The sequence below is a fragment of the Pristis pectinata genome, chromosome 10 (assembly GCF_009764475.1).
Source record: "Pristis pectinata isolate sPriPec2 chromosome 10, sPriPec2.1.pri, whole genome shotgun sequence".
NCBI lineage: Eukaryota > Metazoa > Chordata > Chondrichthyes > Rhinopristiformes > Pristidae > Pristis > Pristis pectinata.
Window position 1 is genome coordinate 66424587 of NC_067414.1, and position 19379 is coordinate 66443965.

The 19379-nt window shown below is 40.6% G+C and overlaps 1 protein-coding gene across 1 annotated transcript in view; it reads left to right on the forward strand.

Annotated features, from left to right (window-relative positions):
• Positions 1–19039, forward strand: part of LOC127574756 (meprin A subunit alpha-like) — a 36150-nt gene extending 17111 nt beyond the window's left edge. Inside the window, exons 11-14 of the mRNA XM_052024049.1 lie at positions 5699–6157; positions 11413–11586; positions 16445–16637; positions 18596–19039. Coding sequence (XP_051880009.1) covers positions 5699–6157; positions 11413–11586; positions 16445–16637; positions 18596–18749 — 980 coding nt within the window. The 3' untranslated portion in view covers positions 18750–19039. The remainder of the gene's footprint in view (positions 1–5698; positions 6158–11412; positions 11587–16444; positions 16638–18595) is intronic.
• Positions 19040–19379: the final 340 nt, after the last annotated feature.

Genomic DNA, 19379 nt, shown 5'->3' on the forward strand with positions numbered 1-19379 from the left:
GTATGCAGCCTCATTGCATCCTCCTCACAGCCCACACTGCCACCTTGCTTTGTATCATCACCAAACTGGACATATTATACCTATTCCCTTCATCCAATTCATTGTGAACAGCTGGAGCCTCAGCAGCATTCCCTGTGGCACCCCCTACCCTCAGCCTCATAACCTAGAATAGACAATAGATAATAGACAATAGGAGCAGAAGTAGACCATTCGGCCCTTCGAGTCTGCACCGCCATTTTGAGATCATGGCTGATCCTCAACAATCAATATCCTGTTCCTGCCTTGTCCCCATATCCCTTGATTCCCCTATCTATAAGAAACCTATCTAGCTCCTTCTTGAAAGTGCCCAGAGAATTGGCCTCCACTGCCCTCTGAGGCAGTGCATTCCGCAAATTCACAACCCTCTGGGAGAAGAAGTTTTTCCTCACCTCTGTCCTAAATGGCCTAGCCCTTATTCTTAAATCATGCCCCCTGGTCCTGGACTTCCCCAACATCTGGAACATATTTCCTGTCTCTATCTTGTCCAATCCCTTAATAATCCTGTATGTTTCAATCAGATCCCCTCTCAATCTTCTCAATTCCAGCGTGTACAATCCCAGTCTCTCCAACCTCTCAGCATAAGACAGTCCCGACATCCCTGGAATTAACCTCGTAAACCTACGCTGCACGCCCTCTATAGCCAGGATATCCTTCCTTAACCCTGGAGACCAAAACTGTACACAATACTCCAGGAGTGGTCTCACCAGGGCCCTGTACAAATGCAAAAGAATCTCTTTGCTTTTGTACTCAATTCCTCTTGTAATACAGGCCAACATTCCATTAACCTTCATCACTGCCTGCTGCACTTGCTCATTCACTTTCAGTGACTGATGAACAAGGACTCCTAGATCCCTTTGTATTTCCCCCTTACCTAACTCCACACCATTCAGATAATAATCCGCCTGCCTGTTCCTGCTCCCAAAGTGGATAACCTCACACTTATCCACATTAAACTTCATCTGCCAAGTATCTGCCCACTTACCCAACCTATCCAAATCACCTTGAATTCTCCTGACTTCCTCTTCACATGTCGCACTGCCACCCAACTTTGTATCACCAGCAAACTTGCTAATGTTATTCACAATGCCTTCATCTAAATCATCAACATAGATCGTAAACAGCTGCGGTCCCAGCACCGAGCCCTGTGGCACCCCACTAGTCACGGCCTGCCATTCTGAGAAACATCCATTCACCCCTACCCTTTGTTTCCTATCCGCCAACCAGTTTTCTATCCATGTTAATACCCACCCCCCAATTCCATGAGCCCTAATTTTACCCACCAATCTCCTGTGCGGCACTTTATCAAATGCCTTCTGAAAGTCGAGATATACAACATCCACTGAATCTCCCTCGTCTATTTTCCTGGTTACACCCTCAAAAAACTCCAGTAGATTAGTCAAGCATGATTTGCCCTTAGTAAATCCATGTTGACTCGACCCAATCCTATCATTGCTATCCAAATATGCCGCTATTTCATCCTTAATAACGGACTCTAGCATCTTCTCCACCACAGATGTTAGGCTAACTGGACAATAGTTCCCCGTTTTCCCCCTCCCTCCTTTCTTAAAAAGTGGGAAAACATTAGCCATTCTCCAATCCTCAGGAACTGACCCCGAATCTAAGGAACATCGGAAAATGATCACCAATGCATCCACAATTTCTAGAGCCACCTCCTTTAGTACCCTGGGATGCAGACCATCTGGACCTGGGGATTTGTCAGTCTTCAGCCCCATTAGTCTACCCATCACTATTTCTTTTCTAATGTCAATCCACTTTAGTTCCTATGTCACCCTCTGCCTTTTGTCCATCCTTACCTCTGGGAGATTTCTCACGTCTTCCCCCGTGAAGACAGATCCAAAGTACTTATTAAATTCGACTGTCATCTCCCTGTTTCCCGTAATAATTTCACCCGATTTGGTCTTCAAGGGCCCAACATTGTTCCTAACTAACTTCTTTCCCTTCACATACCTAAAAAAGCTTTTGCTATCCTCCTTAATATTCCTGGCTAGCTTGCCTTCATACCTCATTTTTTCTTCCCGAATTACCTTTTTAGTTAAGTTCTGCTGCACCTTAAAAATTTCCCAATCTTCTATCTTCCCACTCAGCTTGGCTCTGCCATACTTCTTCCTTTTTAACACAATGCTATCTCTGACTTCCTTTGTCAGCCACAGTGGCCCCTTTCCCCTCTTTGAGTCTTTCCTTCTCTGGGGAATAAACTGATCCTGCACCTTGTGCATTATTCCCAAGAATACCTGCCAAGAGAATGTAACTATTTATTCTTATTCTCTGTTTTCTGTTGGTTTTGTACATTCTCCCAGTGTCTGCGTGGGTTTCCTCCGGGTGTTCCGGTTTCCTCCCACATTCCAAAAGATGTACAGGTTAGGAAGTTGTAGGCATGCTACGTTGGTGTCATAAGTGTGGCGACACTTGTGGGCTGCCCCCAGGGCACTCTATGCAAAAGATGCATTTCATTGTGTGTTTTGATGTACATGTGACTAATAAAGATATCTTATTTTATCCTAATCCTCAATCCACATCAAGATATTACTCCCAAGAGCATGCACTTTCATTTTGTTTAATAATCTCTTATGTAGCACCCTTATTGGAAAGCCAAATACACCACATTAACTATCTTGCTCTTCTCTATTCTGCAATTTGCTATTTCAAGTAAATCCAACAGAGTTGTCAAACTTGTCTTTCATAAATCCACCTGGATTCTACCCATTCCTACTATTTTCTAAGTGCCCTGAGCGCACTACGTGGGTTTCTTCCCCATTGCCATCAGGTTCTTGAACTGACCTGAAAAACCCTAACCATACCTTGGACTATATTTCATTTTTCTCTCAACTAATACTAATGTCATTATGTTTATTTTAATTTGTTTTGTTGTGTAAGTTATGCATCATCTACAATATGTTAATTTAAGTTTATGTTAACTTATGTTTGTCATGTTTGTAATTTACTGTGCTGCTGCTGAAAAAAAGCTAACTTTCAAGGCATTTATACCCTGGGTATATATGTCCATGAGAATAAACTTAAACTTGAACTTGAATTAATTCCTCAGTAATAGATTTCAGCATCTTCCCTACTTAGTGACGTTAGGTTAACTGGCCTGCAGCTCTTTGTTTTCTCTCTCTTTCTTCCTTCTTAGTTACTAGGGCTACATTTGCTACCTTCATATCTGTGGAAACCATTCCCCGATCTATGGAATTTTGATGAAGACAGCCTGAGTATCCATATCCACCTCTTTCCAAACCCAAGGTTGCAGACTTTTATGTTCTGGGAAGTTATAGCCTTCGAGTCCCAATAATTTCCACAATAATAATTTTTTACTAATGATTTATTTACTACTAACTTCCCTGAGATTTTTGTTGAATCTAAACCAGCAATTCTACAAATTTCTGGGGGATTTTCTCTTCTTTTGTGAAGATAGATATAAAATATTTGTCTAATTTCTCTGCCAAATTGAACAAAAAACATTAAAGCACATGAAAACATTAAGGTAATGTATAATTAAAAGAAAAGTGACTTTAGTCTCTTAATCGCAGGCCAAGAATCCCTATTGAAATAAGTGGAGTTCTACATCCTGTGCTAGATCTGACCTATCAGTGGATTGGAGCAACTATTCTCTTGTCATCGGGTCATAGAGTCATGCAGCACAGAAACAGGCCCTTCACCCCACCATCTCCATGCTGACTGACCATCAAGTATTTATATGAATGCCATTCACTAACACTTAGTCTGTAGACTTTGCAACCTAGTGTAACACTTTGAAATCCCAGCAAATCTGTGTAAAATCATAGGAGTCTAGTGACAGAGCTTGGTGATAGATTCATCCTCCTGAACCACTCAGAAAAGCCCAGACTCCCAGCTGGAGTCAAATGGCTGAGTGCCAGTGATTCCAATTGGGACTGCAGGTACTCAGCCTGCAAGATTCAGCCCAAAATATTTAGGAAGAAGGGGGATGGAGATACTGTGGCTAATAAAAATAACATGATGGTAATAGAAAAAGAAAGATGGAAGTCGCAGCAAAGTAGACATCGAATCCATTATTGATTAGGTGAAAAGGTAATGGGACTTTCTGCCTTATAGAGATATTCTACAGATCACCAAATAGTTGAAAGGAATTGGATGAAGAAATAAGTATATAGAATAATAATGAGAGACTTTTGCAGCCTCCAAAAAAAATCTTTTCAGATCGCAGTCAAATTCTATTATGTCTTTCAAGATATAACTGGAAACTCCATTGGTTCTTCATGTGCTACTTTCCTTGATGATATTGCTTTTACTGATGTACCAAACAAAATCACTGTAAATCACAATAAAAGGATATAATAGAGTAAGGGGAAAAGGGACATCTAATTTTACAGCGAATCCAGAACTTGTGTTTATCATTCAGCACGTAAGAAATCTGACAAATGAAGAATGATTGCTGAACCTTGTCGGGTTGATGAACCAAGGGGACTACAGGACATTATTAGGGCATAAACTATGAGGAATTAATGGTGGAACCAAAGGAGGTAAACTGGGAAAAAAATTGGAAAAACAAAGAGATAGAAGAATAGTGGGAAATCATGAAAAGATAATCACTTGAATTCAGGAGAAATTAAATTCAACTGAAGTTGAAAGTAAGCATCATTATTATGGGGCAACATTGATATGTTTGGAGGTGGCACTACACTATAGGTGGCAGGGATAGTGTTGACAGTGGAGGCTGGTGGTATGGAAAGTGAGGACAAAGAGAACTCTGTTGTGGATCCAGGCGAATGTCAAATGCAGAAATGCAGTGAATGGAATGGAGCAGTCAAAGACCTGTTAATTAAGGATAATCATTAACAGGTCCTTAATGATTGTCCTTAAGGAAAAGTCAAGGCAAGTCATAAGCACAGGTGTGGAAAGTGACATAATCGGGGCAGACATGACAAAAATAGAGAAACTGGGAAACTAGTATTGTCCTTTCAGGAACTGGGGTGAGAGGAAGTGTGGTCAAGGCAGCAATGAGATTGTTGGCTTTTCATGACTGTTGAATGCTAGCCTATCCCTGAAATGGAGAAGGTAAAACTGAGGAAGGAAAAGGAAGAATCTGATTTTGGCTGTCCAAAGATTAGGGTAGTGTGGAAATTGCCAGTAAAACTGAGTGTAATTTTGCAATTCAGGATGTGAACAGGAAATAGCAGCAATATTGATCAATGTGTCGGGACAGAGATTAGGGAGGAACTTGAGTACCACTGGATGAGAGAATATTCTGCAAAAATAGAACACATATGTGTTTCCATAGCAATACTTTAATCTGGAGGGTGACGGAAGTTTTTCAGTGTAATAACAGAAGCCATCCAAGTAAAGAGTAGATATCAAGTTTCTCACTCAGATGTTTAAGTGTTTTCAATAAATAATTACGATCTAAATAATACACTGAGCATATGTTTAAGTGCTGGTTGGAAGTAATATTTTCTGCTTTGTTCTTTAAGAGTCATGAAGTTTTTCAATACCATATTGATGCATTATGTTTCACTTCATTTCATCTGGATATGCTTTAGTCCTTGGAGGTTTCAACAACATAAAATCCCATGCCTTCAGCTCTATTATATGATAATTAGTTCTAATTGTTGAAACTTTGACAAATATTTCAATTTTTTATCATTTATTTGTGTTTCTATAGGTGATGGCACCCATTCATGGAACATTGCCCATGTTAATTTTCATGCCACAACCAAGTTTCGTTATGTTTTCCAAGGAATAATTGGTAACTCCAGCAATCCTTCAGGTGGTATTTTCCTGGATGATGTCACATTTACTGAGACCAAATGTCCTTATGGTGTCTGGCATGTGAAGAACTTCACCACCATGCTTCAACACAATTATATCAAGAGCATATTCAGTCCGTGTTTCCAGAGCCCAGAAGGATATAGATATGGCTTAATTTTATATCTTCATTCTCGTTATGAAAACTATACAGGGATCTTTTTCCACTTGTGCAGTGGTGAAAATGATGATATGCTTGAATGGCCGGCTGGAAACAGGCAAGCCATCGTCACAGTAATGGATCAAGATCCTGATGTGAAACTTAGAATGTCAGCCACTCAAAGCTTTACTACAAATGGAAGTTTTGTTATATCAGGTGAGAAAATAAAATGCAATATCTCTGATACAACTTCAGCAATTGTTTGAAATGGATTGTATGAGAAAAGGCTGGCACCTTGGTCCAAATGGTCTCCCATCATTCTCAATTAATATGAAAGGCATGGCTCATGTAGAAAATTGGGGTGGGTGATTAAAGGATGGGGATTAGAGAGAGTGATGACCAGAATATCGTGGCAGAGAGTGGAGATCAAGGCTTGTATAGAAGCACTGATTGTTGGGATCAAGGCCACTGGGGTATTTGGGAAGCTGGTGCTCATGGATCATGGAGTGGGCCAACAGGTGGGTAAGGTGGGAAGTTCGGGAAATAGATCTGCTAGTAGTAAGCCGTTTAAACCTCAGTAAGTCCTGGTCTTATGCAGTCATCCAAAATCAGTCCCTTCACTCTGCTGCTGAACTCCATGAGGAGTCAGCAGTGGAGCGCAGGGTTGCTGACCCAGTGCAGGATCTGAGACTGGATTGATTTCAATGGAGATTTCAGGGCAAAGGGCTGGGAAGAAAAGGAAAGTTAAATTCCTTTATTTTTAATCATTTCTCGACAATGTTACAAATTACTTGTATGTTTTAGATGCATTTAGCCAAATTTACGATTATTTTAATTTAGTAAGTATAATAAAAGTTGTGACTGGACCCGACATCTGGACCAAGTAGACATGGGTGAGGTGGGGTTAAAATATTGAATTGAATTAAAATATCATTTTTTATAAGAATGTGCTGATTAATTTCACTTACTTCACTTACATTGTTTATGAACAGAAGATTACAATGTACTTTCAATTCTGTCAACTCAGGGTCCTTTGTCTGTTCCACCATAAAATCCTTTCTCGACAAAGACAAATCTTTAAATTCAGGCTCACTATAAGGATGTTGATCCTCCAGTGAAGACAGAAAAGTCTCAGATAAGGCATCATAATTTTCTTCCTGTTTAGGACTGTCACAAGGAACTACATCAGACTGCACCGGACTGTCTGTCCTGGCTAATTCTTTAGCTCTAGCTCGAGTCACCGCACATGATGGGTAAACATCTGGATCATTCTCAGACTCATCAATCCTTGGTTTGGTTGTTAACCGTACCACAGGATCAATTTCTCCATTTGCAAGGTCATTTCCCAATAACAAAGAAACTCCTTCCACTGGCAAACTAGGTCTTATCCCTATCTCGACTGGTCCTTCTATGAACTTTGACTTTAAAATCACCCTGTGAAAAGGGACAGACATGGTCTCACCTGTAACGCCTCGTACTAGATTTACTTCACCAGTGTCACTTTCTTCACCAACATTTAAAACACTGTCCAGCAAGAGAGATTGACTAGCCCCAGTATCTCTAAGAATTTTCACTGGCACCTGGGGTGACTCATTATTCAGTGAAACAAAACCCTCTGATACATACGAACGGAATTCTTTTCTCACCTCCTCCAACTTTTCCGCTTTTCCCTCTTGCAAGGACTGATCTTTAACAGCATCTCCTAAACCTTTTTGATTTTTAATTGCCTGAAAGTAAGCATTGGGCCCAGCTTCCTTCTTTTTCTTCAAAAGGGCACAATTAGATATCACGTGGCCAGGTTTCCTACAGTAATAACAAATACGCTCAACAGGTTTCTCCAGCCCTGGCTTGTTTTCATCCTTTCCTTTTTGATTACCTCCCAATTTAATCTCCGGTTTACCTGGATTGTCTTTGTACCTCTTTTGAAAGGTTTTAGGTTGTCCCCATTTGGATTTATGGGTTAAAGCATAATCATCTGCCAACCTAGCAGTTTCTTGTAAAGTTTCCACTGCCTTTTCATTTAAATATGTTGTTAATTCAGCTGGAACACATCTTTTAAAGTCTTCCACCAGTATCAATTCTGTCAATTTATCATAATCCCCATCTACATTTTTAGCCAGGCACCATCGTTCAAAACATATTCTCTTTCCATTGGCAAATTCCATATAAGTCTGATCTGCAGATTTCCTCAAGTCTCTGAATTTTTGTCTATAAGCCTCAGGGACCAATTCATAGGCCTTCAAAATAGCTTGTTTTACCTTGGTATAATCAGCTGCATCCTCAGCAGACAAAGCAGAATAAGCTTTTTGAGCTTTACCTTTAATCACACTTTGTACCATAAGAGCCCATCCTTTCCTTGGCCAGTTTGAACTCACAGCAACCTTTTCAAAATGTTGGAAATACTGATCAACCTGATCTTCTTCAAAAGGAGGGACTAATCGAACCTCCCTGCTGGCTGAAAAACCATCTTCAGAATCAGATTCCAAACTCCTACGCTTCATTTGTAACTCATGCTGCCTCTGTTTCTCCTTCTCCTCACTATCCAGCTCCATCCTCTTCAATTCCATCTGCCTCATTGCTAGATCAGCCTCTATCTTCATCTGAGTTAGCTTATGTTCGGTCTCTATCTTTAATTGGGTTTGCTCTCGTTCAGCCTCTAATCTCTTTTGTTCGGCCTCTAATTTCTTTTGCTCTCGTTCAGCTTCTAATCTCTTTTGTTCTCGTTCAGCCTCTATCTTTAACTGGGTTTGTTCTCGTTCAGCCTCTATCTTTGCCAGCTGCACCTGTGCCTCAGAAATTGCTATTTCACTGCCAGGAAACTGTTTTAACACTTCCTTCTCAAACACCTTCTTTTCCACATAATGGCCAGCTATCAGTCTCTGAATATCTGCCTTTCTCATAGACTGCTTTACTTCTGTAAGGTTTAGCCTTGTAGCAATCTTTATCAAATCATCCTTTTTTGCCACCTCCAATCCCTTTTGGGTTGGTGACTCCAAAAATGCCTTAATATCCATTGCTGCTGGTTTCCACACACACAAGCCAATTAAAAAGAATTTATCAGACCTCCCTCAAAAATCTTTGGATTGAATCCCGAACAAATCTCGTTAACCTTGGGAACTATCCCGGACGAGCCCCCAATTTTGTCACAAACCAGCAACAAAAGAAACACACTGAGCATGATTCAGTGTTAAAAACTATTTTATTAATCACTACTTATGATAATACGTAAAATAAAAGTAAAAATGTTAGTATGTTAGAATTCAAAAATGTTAAACCTCGAACGTTAACCCCAAAACTAAACTCTTTGTGTGTGTGTGTGACAAAGTCCAAAACTCCCAGTTCCTGAATGGTTCTTAAAGTTCAGTTCCGCAAGCCATAAGGTGAAACATGAGCAAGGGCTTCTTCAACAACCACCGTTGTCTGAAGATAAGATGTAGATGTAGAAAAACATAGAGAGAGTATGTACGAAATTCAAATGTTCCACGATGGAACCCAAACGACACTCCAGTGTTTACTCGGTAGTGACTTCCTCACCCCGAAAAGCATCCGAACCGTGGTCGTCCACACACAAATACCTGTTTCCTTCTACAGGTCAGCAACAAAGTGAACTCCACCGGATTACTTCCAACTTCCATACATGGATTTCAGTGGCAAACACAGTTATTGTTTCTCATCCATCGATAGAGAAAACAAGCAGGCTGGTGTCTCTCTCCCTTCTCTCTCTCTCTCCTTCTTCTTCTTCTTACTTCTTCAACAACGTCATTACGTCCTTTATCTTCTATTGACGTAAGCACGCCCCACACACACATACACACACTCTCTATCTTAAAGGGACTGTCACTGAGTCCGTAACACTATCAATGCAGTAATGTTCTTGAATCCATAGGTCAAAAGCAACCATTATTGAAGAACCTAATAATTCAGCATTCTTTCATTCCAAAGTTTAGTCAAGGTTTTTTGACAATGCAATACCCAGATAAAATCTATTGAAGAGGTTGGTTATGGCATGAATCAACTCCAGCCTCAGAAATGACCTGGATCCCCTTCAATTTATCTATTGCCGCAATAGGTAAACAGCAGATGCTATTTCACTGGCTCTCCTCTCAGATCTGGATCACCTGGACAGCAGTAATGCATACGTCAGTCTGCTGTTCGTCGACTACAGTTCAGCATTCAATATGATGATCCCCTCTAAACATATCCAAGCTCTAAGACCTGGGCCTCTGTACCTCCCTTTGCAACTGAATCCTCATTGATCATCAACACAGATGCACATCAAGGCCCCCTGCTCTATTTTCTATTTTCTTTACACCCACAACTGTGTGGCTAAGCACAGATCCATTGTCATCTATAAATTTGCCAATGGCACCACTGTTGTTAGCCGAATCACAGGTAGTGATGAGTATCAGGTATACTGATCAGGTATATCAGGTTTACTGAGTCACAGGTATAGGAGTGAGATAGAAGATATCATTGAACGGTGCCACAATAACACTCTCATACTTAATGTCAGCAAAACCAAGGAGCTAATCATTGACTTCAGAAAGGGGAAGTCAGGTGACCATGTACCAATTCTCATTGGTGGATCAGCGGTGGAGAGAGTGAGCAGCTTCAAATTCCTGGGCGTTAACATCTCAGATGTCCCGTACTGTGCCCAGCACATTGATGCAATCACAAAGAAAGCACATCAGCGCAGCTACTTTCTTAGAAGCTTAAGGTGACTTGGTGTATCACCAAATACTCTAAGTAACGTATACAGATGCATCATTGAAAGTATCCTGACTGGTTGCATCATGGCCTGGTACGGCAATACCAATGGACAGGAATGCAAGAGGGTTCAGAGAGTTGTGGACACAGCCCTCCACACCATTCACAGCATCTATAGAAGGTGCTGCCTCAAGAATGCGGCATCTATCATCAAGGATCCCTACTGTCTGGGTCATGCCCTCTTCTTGCTGCTATCATAGGCATGAGATACAGAAGCCTGAAGTCCCACACCACCAGGTTCAGGGACAGATTCTTTCCCACAACCATCAGGTTCTTGAACCGACCTGCACAACCCTAATCCTACCTCAGCAATGGAACACTATAGATCAGCTCTTGTACCACCATGGACTTTTCTTCGATTGTGTCTTTTTGCACCAAGGTCTTGCTTTGACAGTCCTTTGTTTTCACTGTATGGTATAATTTTATGTGTAATTTATAAAAAATTTATATTCTGTGTTTTGTCTGAACCTACGTGCCTGTGATACTGCTGCAAGCAGGTTTTTCATTATACTGTACCTCTCTGTACTTATGAACATGACAATAAACTCGATTTGACTTGAATTGTTAAATTGAAGATTGGTACACCATTGAGTTGCTAGATTTGCTTCAGATTTCCCACAATTAGGATTCTGCATCCTGCTTTAGTGTTTAAGGTAGCATGGAACTGATTTACTATGTATGACACTGTATGAATTTATTTACAGACGGAAACGACGCCTTCTTTTGGGACAGGCCGACATTGACTGGATTCTATGATCATTCATGTGACTGCTACCGGAGCTCCTCCTGGGGATGGCCAGCATTCATATCACACAAGCAGCTCCACCGCAGAAGTTTCTTAAAAAATGATGACCTCATTATTATTGTCGAGTTCAATGGTAAAGTTTCTTCCCTTACTTTCTCTTGATTTGGTTGTTAAATTCCTTCCCAGACTTCAAAGTCTGATTTAGAAAGCTGAGTTCAGTGCTTCACTATTAACAGTGGGATGTCACTCATTTGATTTAAAACTATTTAGAGAATCTTGCAGAGAAATTAGGAGTCTGTGAAACTAATAAATGCGACTGGTCAATAAGGTGATAACAGTCAGAGTTATGAGGGGAACTCATGGCAAGAGTTCCCTGTTCAAATAAACATTGAAATGAGAAACGTGAGTAAATATCGTAAGTTAAATAGAAATGTTGGACGGAACTATGGATTGGAGAACTGTTTTATTAAAAGTAATGACTGCAAAATCCCAAACACTACAATTGGACCCACTGGCATCCACATTCAATTCTCTCATCTATTACCTTGGACAGTAGGATTCAGTGATAATGGGAATCCTTGTAAATTTTACTTTTTATTTTGTAATAATTAAAATAATTGCTAAATGATTCATATTTTATATTATAATTGATTACTTTCACAACCTGGAGAGAGAAATGTGTGAGAGTCTACCTCCAATTACTACTTTTACAAGTGGTGATTTGAACATGCTGCTTTGTCAAACACACTATGAGAGATGCAGGGGATGTGGTACATTGCATATACTGCTCTACTTAAGGGTAAAGCAAAATTGATCAAAACCCGTTCTTCCAATTGACTGTCCATGGGATGAAAAACAGAGCTTTATGCATTGTTAATTAAAAAGCAGCTGACTTATTTCACAATTACAAATTATGAATCTGGAGTGGGATTAGGCCACTGGTTCCCTCATGTGGTATAATCTGATTGTAACTTTAACTTTGCATTCCCATGTACACACAAAAATCTTCCATTCTCCAGCTTTCCAAGAACCTATTTATTTCTGCCTTAAAAAGTATTCAAAGAGTCGTCTTCCACCCTGTGAGGGTTCCAAAGACTCGTAATCCTTTTAGAGAAAATAATTTGCCTTATCTATGTCTTAAATTGACAACCGCTTATTTTTAAACATTTACTCCTGGGTCTACAGTTTTCCACAAAGTGAAACATCTTCTCATCTTGCATTCTGTCAAGATCACTCAGGATCTAATAAAGAGTCATACAGCATGGAAACAGGCCTTTGGCCTAACTCGTCCATGCCGACCAAGTTGCCCACCTAAGCTTGTCCCATTTGCCTGCGTTTGACCCATATCCACCTAAACCTTTCCAATCCATGTACCTGTTAAAATGTCTTTTAAATGTTGTTGTTGTACCTAACTCAACCCTTTCCTCTGGGAGCTCATTCCATGTACATACCACTCTCTGTGTGAAGAAGTTGCCCCTCAGGTTCCATTAAATCTTTTCCCTCTCACTTTAAACCTGTGGCCTCTAGTTCTTGATTCCCCAATCCTGGGAAGAAGACTGTGTGCATTCACCCTCTCTATGTCCCTCATGATTAGTTTATATGTTTCAGTCAAGTCTCTTCTTGCTCTTCTAACTTCCAATGTGTACAGAGCCAAACTTTCTTCACATTTCTGACATTCCAGGTATTAGTCTAGTAAACCTCCTCTGAACTGCTTCCAACACATTCACATCCTTCCTTGAATACAAAGATCAATACTGTACACAGTAGTCCTGGTGTTATTTCACCAATGTTCTAACTAGTTGAAGGATGATCTTCATCTCTTGTATTCAATTTCCCTACCAATAAATGATAGCATTCTGTCAATCTTCCTAATTACTTGCTGTACCTCCATTCTGGCCTTTTGAAAATCATGCACAAGGAAACTGCGATTCCTCTGCACCTCTCTGTTGTTTATCTCCTTATTTTTAATTCAAATTTGGTTTCTGGGCATCATCAGCAAGGCCAGCATTTATTGCTCATTCTTAATTTTTTCCGAGGAGGTGATGGTGAGCCATCTTTGTGAACCACTGCAGCCCTTTTGGTGAAGGTATTCCCACAGTGCTGTTGACTGAACAACCATGAAGGAGTGGGAATATATCTCCAAATCAGGATGGTGTGTAACTTGGATAGAAACCAGTAGGTGGTGATATTCCCATGCACCTGCTGCCCTCGTCCTTCTTGGAGGTAGAATTTGCGGGTTGGGGAATTACTTTCGAGGCATCCTGGGCAAGTGACTTATAGCATTTTGTAGATGGTACATACTGCTGCCCCCTGTGTGGCAGTGGTGGGGGGAATGCATTTCAGGGTGGTTGATGGATGCCGATCACTGAACTGCTTTGTCCTGGATGGTGTTGATCTTTGTGTTGGCACAACACGCATCTAGGCAAGTTGAGAGTATTTCATCACATTCCTGACCTTTGCTGTGTTGCTACTGGAAAGACTTCAGGGTGTCAGGAGGTAAGTCACTCACCGCAGGATGCTCAGTCCCTGATCTGCTCATGTAGTCACGATATTTATGTGGCTGGTTCAGCTGAGTTTTTTAGTCAATGATGATCACGAAGATATTGATGGTGGAGGACCTGTCAGTGAATGTTAAGGGGAAGTTGTTCATCTCTGTCTTTTTGGAGCTAGTCTTTGTCTGGTACTTGTGTAGGGTGAATATTATTTGCCACTTATCAGTTCATGCCTGAATGTAGCCCAGGACCAGTGAACATTGCACGATCATCAACAATCATTCCCTCTCCCGAGCCTATGGTGCAAGGAAGATTGTTGATGAAACAACTGAAGTTGCTTGAGTCCAGTAGGTGCCCTGAGGGACTCCTGCAGTGGTGTCCTGGGGTTGGGATGATTGATATCCAAAAACCACAACCACCTTCTCTTGTGTGAGATAAGACTGCTGCGTTTTCTCTTTGAAGAGCATTGACCTCAGTATTACCAGGGTGCCTTGATGCCACACTCGATGAAATGTTGCTTAATGCCTTAACAATCAAGAGACTTAAGTGAAGATTTGGAAGGCATGTTTAGAAAGGAGACACAAGAGACTCTGCAGATGCTGGAATCTGGAGCTACACACACAAATATGCTGGAGAAACTCAGCAGGTCAGGCAGCATCTATGGAGGGAAATAAACAGTCGACCTTTTGGGTTGAGGCCCTTCATCAGGACTGGAAAGAAAGAGAGCAGAGGCCAGAATGCATGACCCTTAACTCTGTTTTCAAACACATTACTTCAAACAAAGTTAATCCACAAGATTAATTTTATCTTGACTCAACAATCCTCTTCATTGATAACATGGACATAAGAGATGTCTCAAAGATACCACAGGGAGATCTTCACTTCTTATGCAGTTCCTTCAGAGCTTCTTCTCTGGTTTTGTAGGTCTGAGGTGGCTAATGAGCTGATCTGGGTACTGTAGATGCCCACAGGTGGGGCAGGAGGGGGAGCAGTTTGGTTTGTAGGGTGGAATAGTTCTTCCTCTTCTTACATTAGGACTTTTGTGTGCTCCTTGTACATGACCTCAAAGCTCTCAATACAATTCTTAATGCACCCTGTCCACTTTGACTGGTCCTGGGTCAGAGGCTCTCAGTAGTCAACGGGAATGTTGCACCTCTTCAAAGGAGTTTTGATGCAATGAAATCCAATGAAAATAAAAAAAACTGCCCTTACTGAAAATCAATTATTAGGACAGAACATTCTCGAAACACTCATCAGGTCAGGCAGCATTTGTGGAGAGAGAAACAGAATTAACATTTCAGATCGAAAGCCTTTAGTCGGAATTGCAGTGTTGGCTGTTCTGGACTCTGAGACTTTCTTGAACAGAGGTCACTCCTGCTGCAGACAATGGGATCCATGAGCCTCTGGAGGTCCCTGGCAGTAGCCCTAAGAGCACACATCTCACCCTCAGGAGTTAATGGTGCAGTCATGGTGAAGCCAACAGCAATTTTCAACACCTGGAAGAGTGCTGGTGGTATTGCAAGTCTGCCAGTGAGATGTAGCTGATGAGACCTGACTGTGTATCTATGTGCTGGCAGCAGTGAGAAGTTTGACCAGTGACGTGCACTGTTCTTGAGGGAGTATGGCATTGCACACAAGAGCCCAACAACACTCCTTTTCAATTCCTAATGAATTACACAATTTTCAAGAGCTTTTTAAAACAGTATTGGGGAGCCATGCAACAATGCTTAGATGCTCTAAAAATGGCACAGATAAATGTTTGTAACATGTGAAGCCAACGTTATCAAATGTGTGAAGTATATTCTATACTGATAAATAACATTAAAAGGACATATCCTGATGCAGGGTTTTGTCCCGAAACCTCGACCATTCCTTTCCTCCCACAGATGCTGCTTGACCCACTGTGTCCCTCCAGCAGATTGTTTGTTGCATCAAAAGGACATAGTTCAACACAGTGACCAAAATGCTGAGTGAAGAGCAAAACCAAAACAGAAGCATACAAGTATAAGATAATGAATGAAGCTTATGAAGAGAACTTTGGCCAGTGGAAGCATACAATGATAAAATGTAAACTGAGAAGGGAAGTCACGAATGTTGTCAAGAGATTTTTACCACGGCATGGCTTGATATAAGAACTTATTTGTTCTGGATTATAATTATTGGTGAGCAATGCCACAGTCAGTAAAATAAAGGAGAAATTTGTGGTCTTGTAAATCCTGATTCTGCAATTGGTAATGATTAAATAGTAATTCTAGGAATTCTCATATATGCAATACTGATGTGTGGACTCTTATGCCTGGAAATTAAATGCATAACACTGTTATTTTCAGCATAAAGCAATTGGAATAATTTTTTTTCCCAAGAAGACACTGGAAGACGCTTGGATGATTGAGAGAAAGTCAAGGAGATGAATTCAGAGAGCAGTGATGGAAACAGGAAAGGGGAACAATTATCAAAATGCACAAATCAATCACTGAACTTCAATCTTTTTTTTGAAAGATCTGACTCCACTAATTAATACAGAAGTGCCGATTCATCCTACAAGCTCTCCTGCAAGGCATCGGCGAGCGGTAGAACGGACTGGATACTCAGAAGAACATCAGCCACAAGGTGTCCTCAGAGATACGTGCAGTCCTGGCTATTGTCTGAATGGTGGATTATGTGTTATTGTGAATGGGAAAGCGAGTTGCAGGTAGGTGAAGCTTCTGCAATTTGTGTGTTTGGGACTTTGAGGGAGCGAAGTAGTTATCATCTCACTGGAGTATAGTGCACGGGTTATTTTGCTGAGACAATTCAATTTCTTTTTTGTCTCGGTCTGCACTCCGGAATCTGACGTCTCTGACTCATGTTATTCAACAGCACCATAGAGTGTACTGCTGTTGCTTAGAACTCATCCACCCTTTTTTGAAACACAAATTATTTCTTGTTGAAAGCCAATCTCAATAGTATTTGAGTATACAACACCACATGATAATAGGATATATGAGTCCAATTTGATTTATAGATTATGTTCACAGAGTTATACAGCACAGAAACAGACCCTACAGTTCAACTCGTCTATGCTAACCAAGTTGCCTATATGCGTTAATTCTATTTGTCTGCATTTGGTCCTGATCCCTCGAAACCTTTTGTATCCATGGACCTGTCCAGATGTCTTTTCAATGTTGTTATTATACCTGCACCCCTCAGCTCCCTTCTCTCCAGGGAAAACAATCTCAGCCTATCCGATCTCTCCTTATAACTCAAGCCCTCCAGTACAGGCAACGTTCCTGTGAATCTTTTCTGCACCCTCTCTATCTTAATCACATCCTTCCCATAACATGATGATGAGAACTGATGATTCTTCCAGTTGTTATTACGCACAAATGTTGAATGGAGTCCAGGCATATTCTTGTGGGAAAGTAGGAGAAAAATAAAACTGCACAATTAATAGATTCAGTGACCCAATTGTTTCATCAGGAGACCTTAAACTGCTCCGTGATCATTGATATATCGCTGCTTCTCCAGATGGATCTCCTGAGAAAAAGAAATCAGTGTAGCATTAGTCTCATTCCTTAGCAAATCAGCTGAGAAATGCATTCTGGACTAAGGCTCTTGTGTATGTGTTTACGATAGGAAGTTTGGGGGGCTGGGTGTTGGCAACTGGAGGTTGGAAGTCCACAGTGCTCTCATAGCAGACATGATTGGTGCAACTGTTAATGTGTTAAACATAACTGTTGATATTATTCACATGGTTGTTAATAAGACAAAATGAAAACTCAACAAACATTGCCAGCTTAATCATACATGTTCCATCTGCAACCTATTCAAAAACATGCAAATGTATGAAAATGTTGGACAAGAAAATCCAGATGGTCATCAAGCCTGCATCACATTCATCAAGGTAGTGTTAGTTCAGCTTCATTGTTAGATATTACCTATTGCCACATCTGACCCATTAGTCCCATGCAACCATCTCCATCACAGCATAATCCTTAGGGAGAGGTACAACTCAGCCATAACAGAAAACCATACTTGGTTGCTGAAAGCTTGTAGTTTTAGTGGCAATCTCATAAATATATCATGATTCAAACATGTCCTTTTCCTGATCCACCATTACCCTGCACATGTTTTGGAAATTGACAACAATGTAAGGACAGAAATTCAAGAATTTTCCATGTATTTGTGCTTGACAGAATATGGACAAGATCCATTTTGACTGCATAGCCCTCCTGGCCCAAACTACCTCCACACCCTGCTGTCCTGTACCCCTTTCCAATTTCAGCAAGTTCAAACAAGATGCAGAATGTGTAAATTAGTATGATCAAAAATACTTAACTGTAACCTCAGAAGCTGCTCACAAAGAGCAGGACCACTGGGTGAAACTGTTCCTGACACTGTGATGCATCATGTTGGCCATAATCTGTTGACATATTCTCAGACTTGCTTGTTATGAGTCTACATAGTTTGCATCATTGGTATAGTAGAGAACTATTGCTCACTGGGAAACTTAAGTAAGGACATGAAGGGTGTAGAAGGGTGTTGGTGAGTTTGGTTGGTGATAGGTGGGAGATGTGTGGAAAATAAACACCCGAATTGAACTGTTGGACAGAAAGGCCATTGTTTGTGCTCTAACACCATGTAATACTCTGCAATGTTGTTCCACTTTAGGTGTGCCTCCACTCAAATACACCAGCACTTCGGTCATCGCTGTGAGAGAGCGCAGGTTCATGGCACTCTCTTAGGAGTCATGATTGGTGCAACTGCAGGTGTGCTAGTGTTGACTATTGCTATAATTAACATGATTGTCAGAAAACGAAATTAAAGCTCAACAAAGCATCATAAGGCTGTCAGTTTGACCATAATGACATCTTCCACTAATTTACAAATCTTTTAATATTTTGCAAGAACTTGCTGGGAAAGCATAACTTTTGGGTTCTATGGTAATTCCATAATGTTTGGGTTGCATTTGTGTCTAATCAATTAAACATTACTACTTTTTTCTAACTGTAGTACACATAAGATTGATTGTAAAAGTTAATTGTGTCAACTTGTTAACCACTCTGTGGTTTGCAGTGTTGTTTTTAGAGCCTTCATAATAAATCATCATGCCTGTTTGCAGTCCTTGAAGTTTGTGTGAATTTATTTAGTAACCTACCTAAGAGCTAACAGAGAAACCAGACACCAGAGATGGTTGACTAAGGGAGTCCTGAACTACAAAAAGTGAGTTTAGGTGCGCTGAGGAATTTTGTAAGAAAACAGTCTAGAGGCACATCACAAGGAAACCAATTAAAAAAAAGAGTAGGTGCAAATGGAAACTTGTGTAAAATGGCAGATCAACTACATGCCAGATATATTGGAAAGATCAATGAGTACAAGATGATCCAAGAAGCATTCAGTATTTGCTTGAAACCTTTTTGAAGCGTTCTTTTGTGCCATCTTAGTGATAAGATAC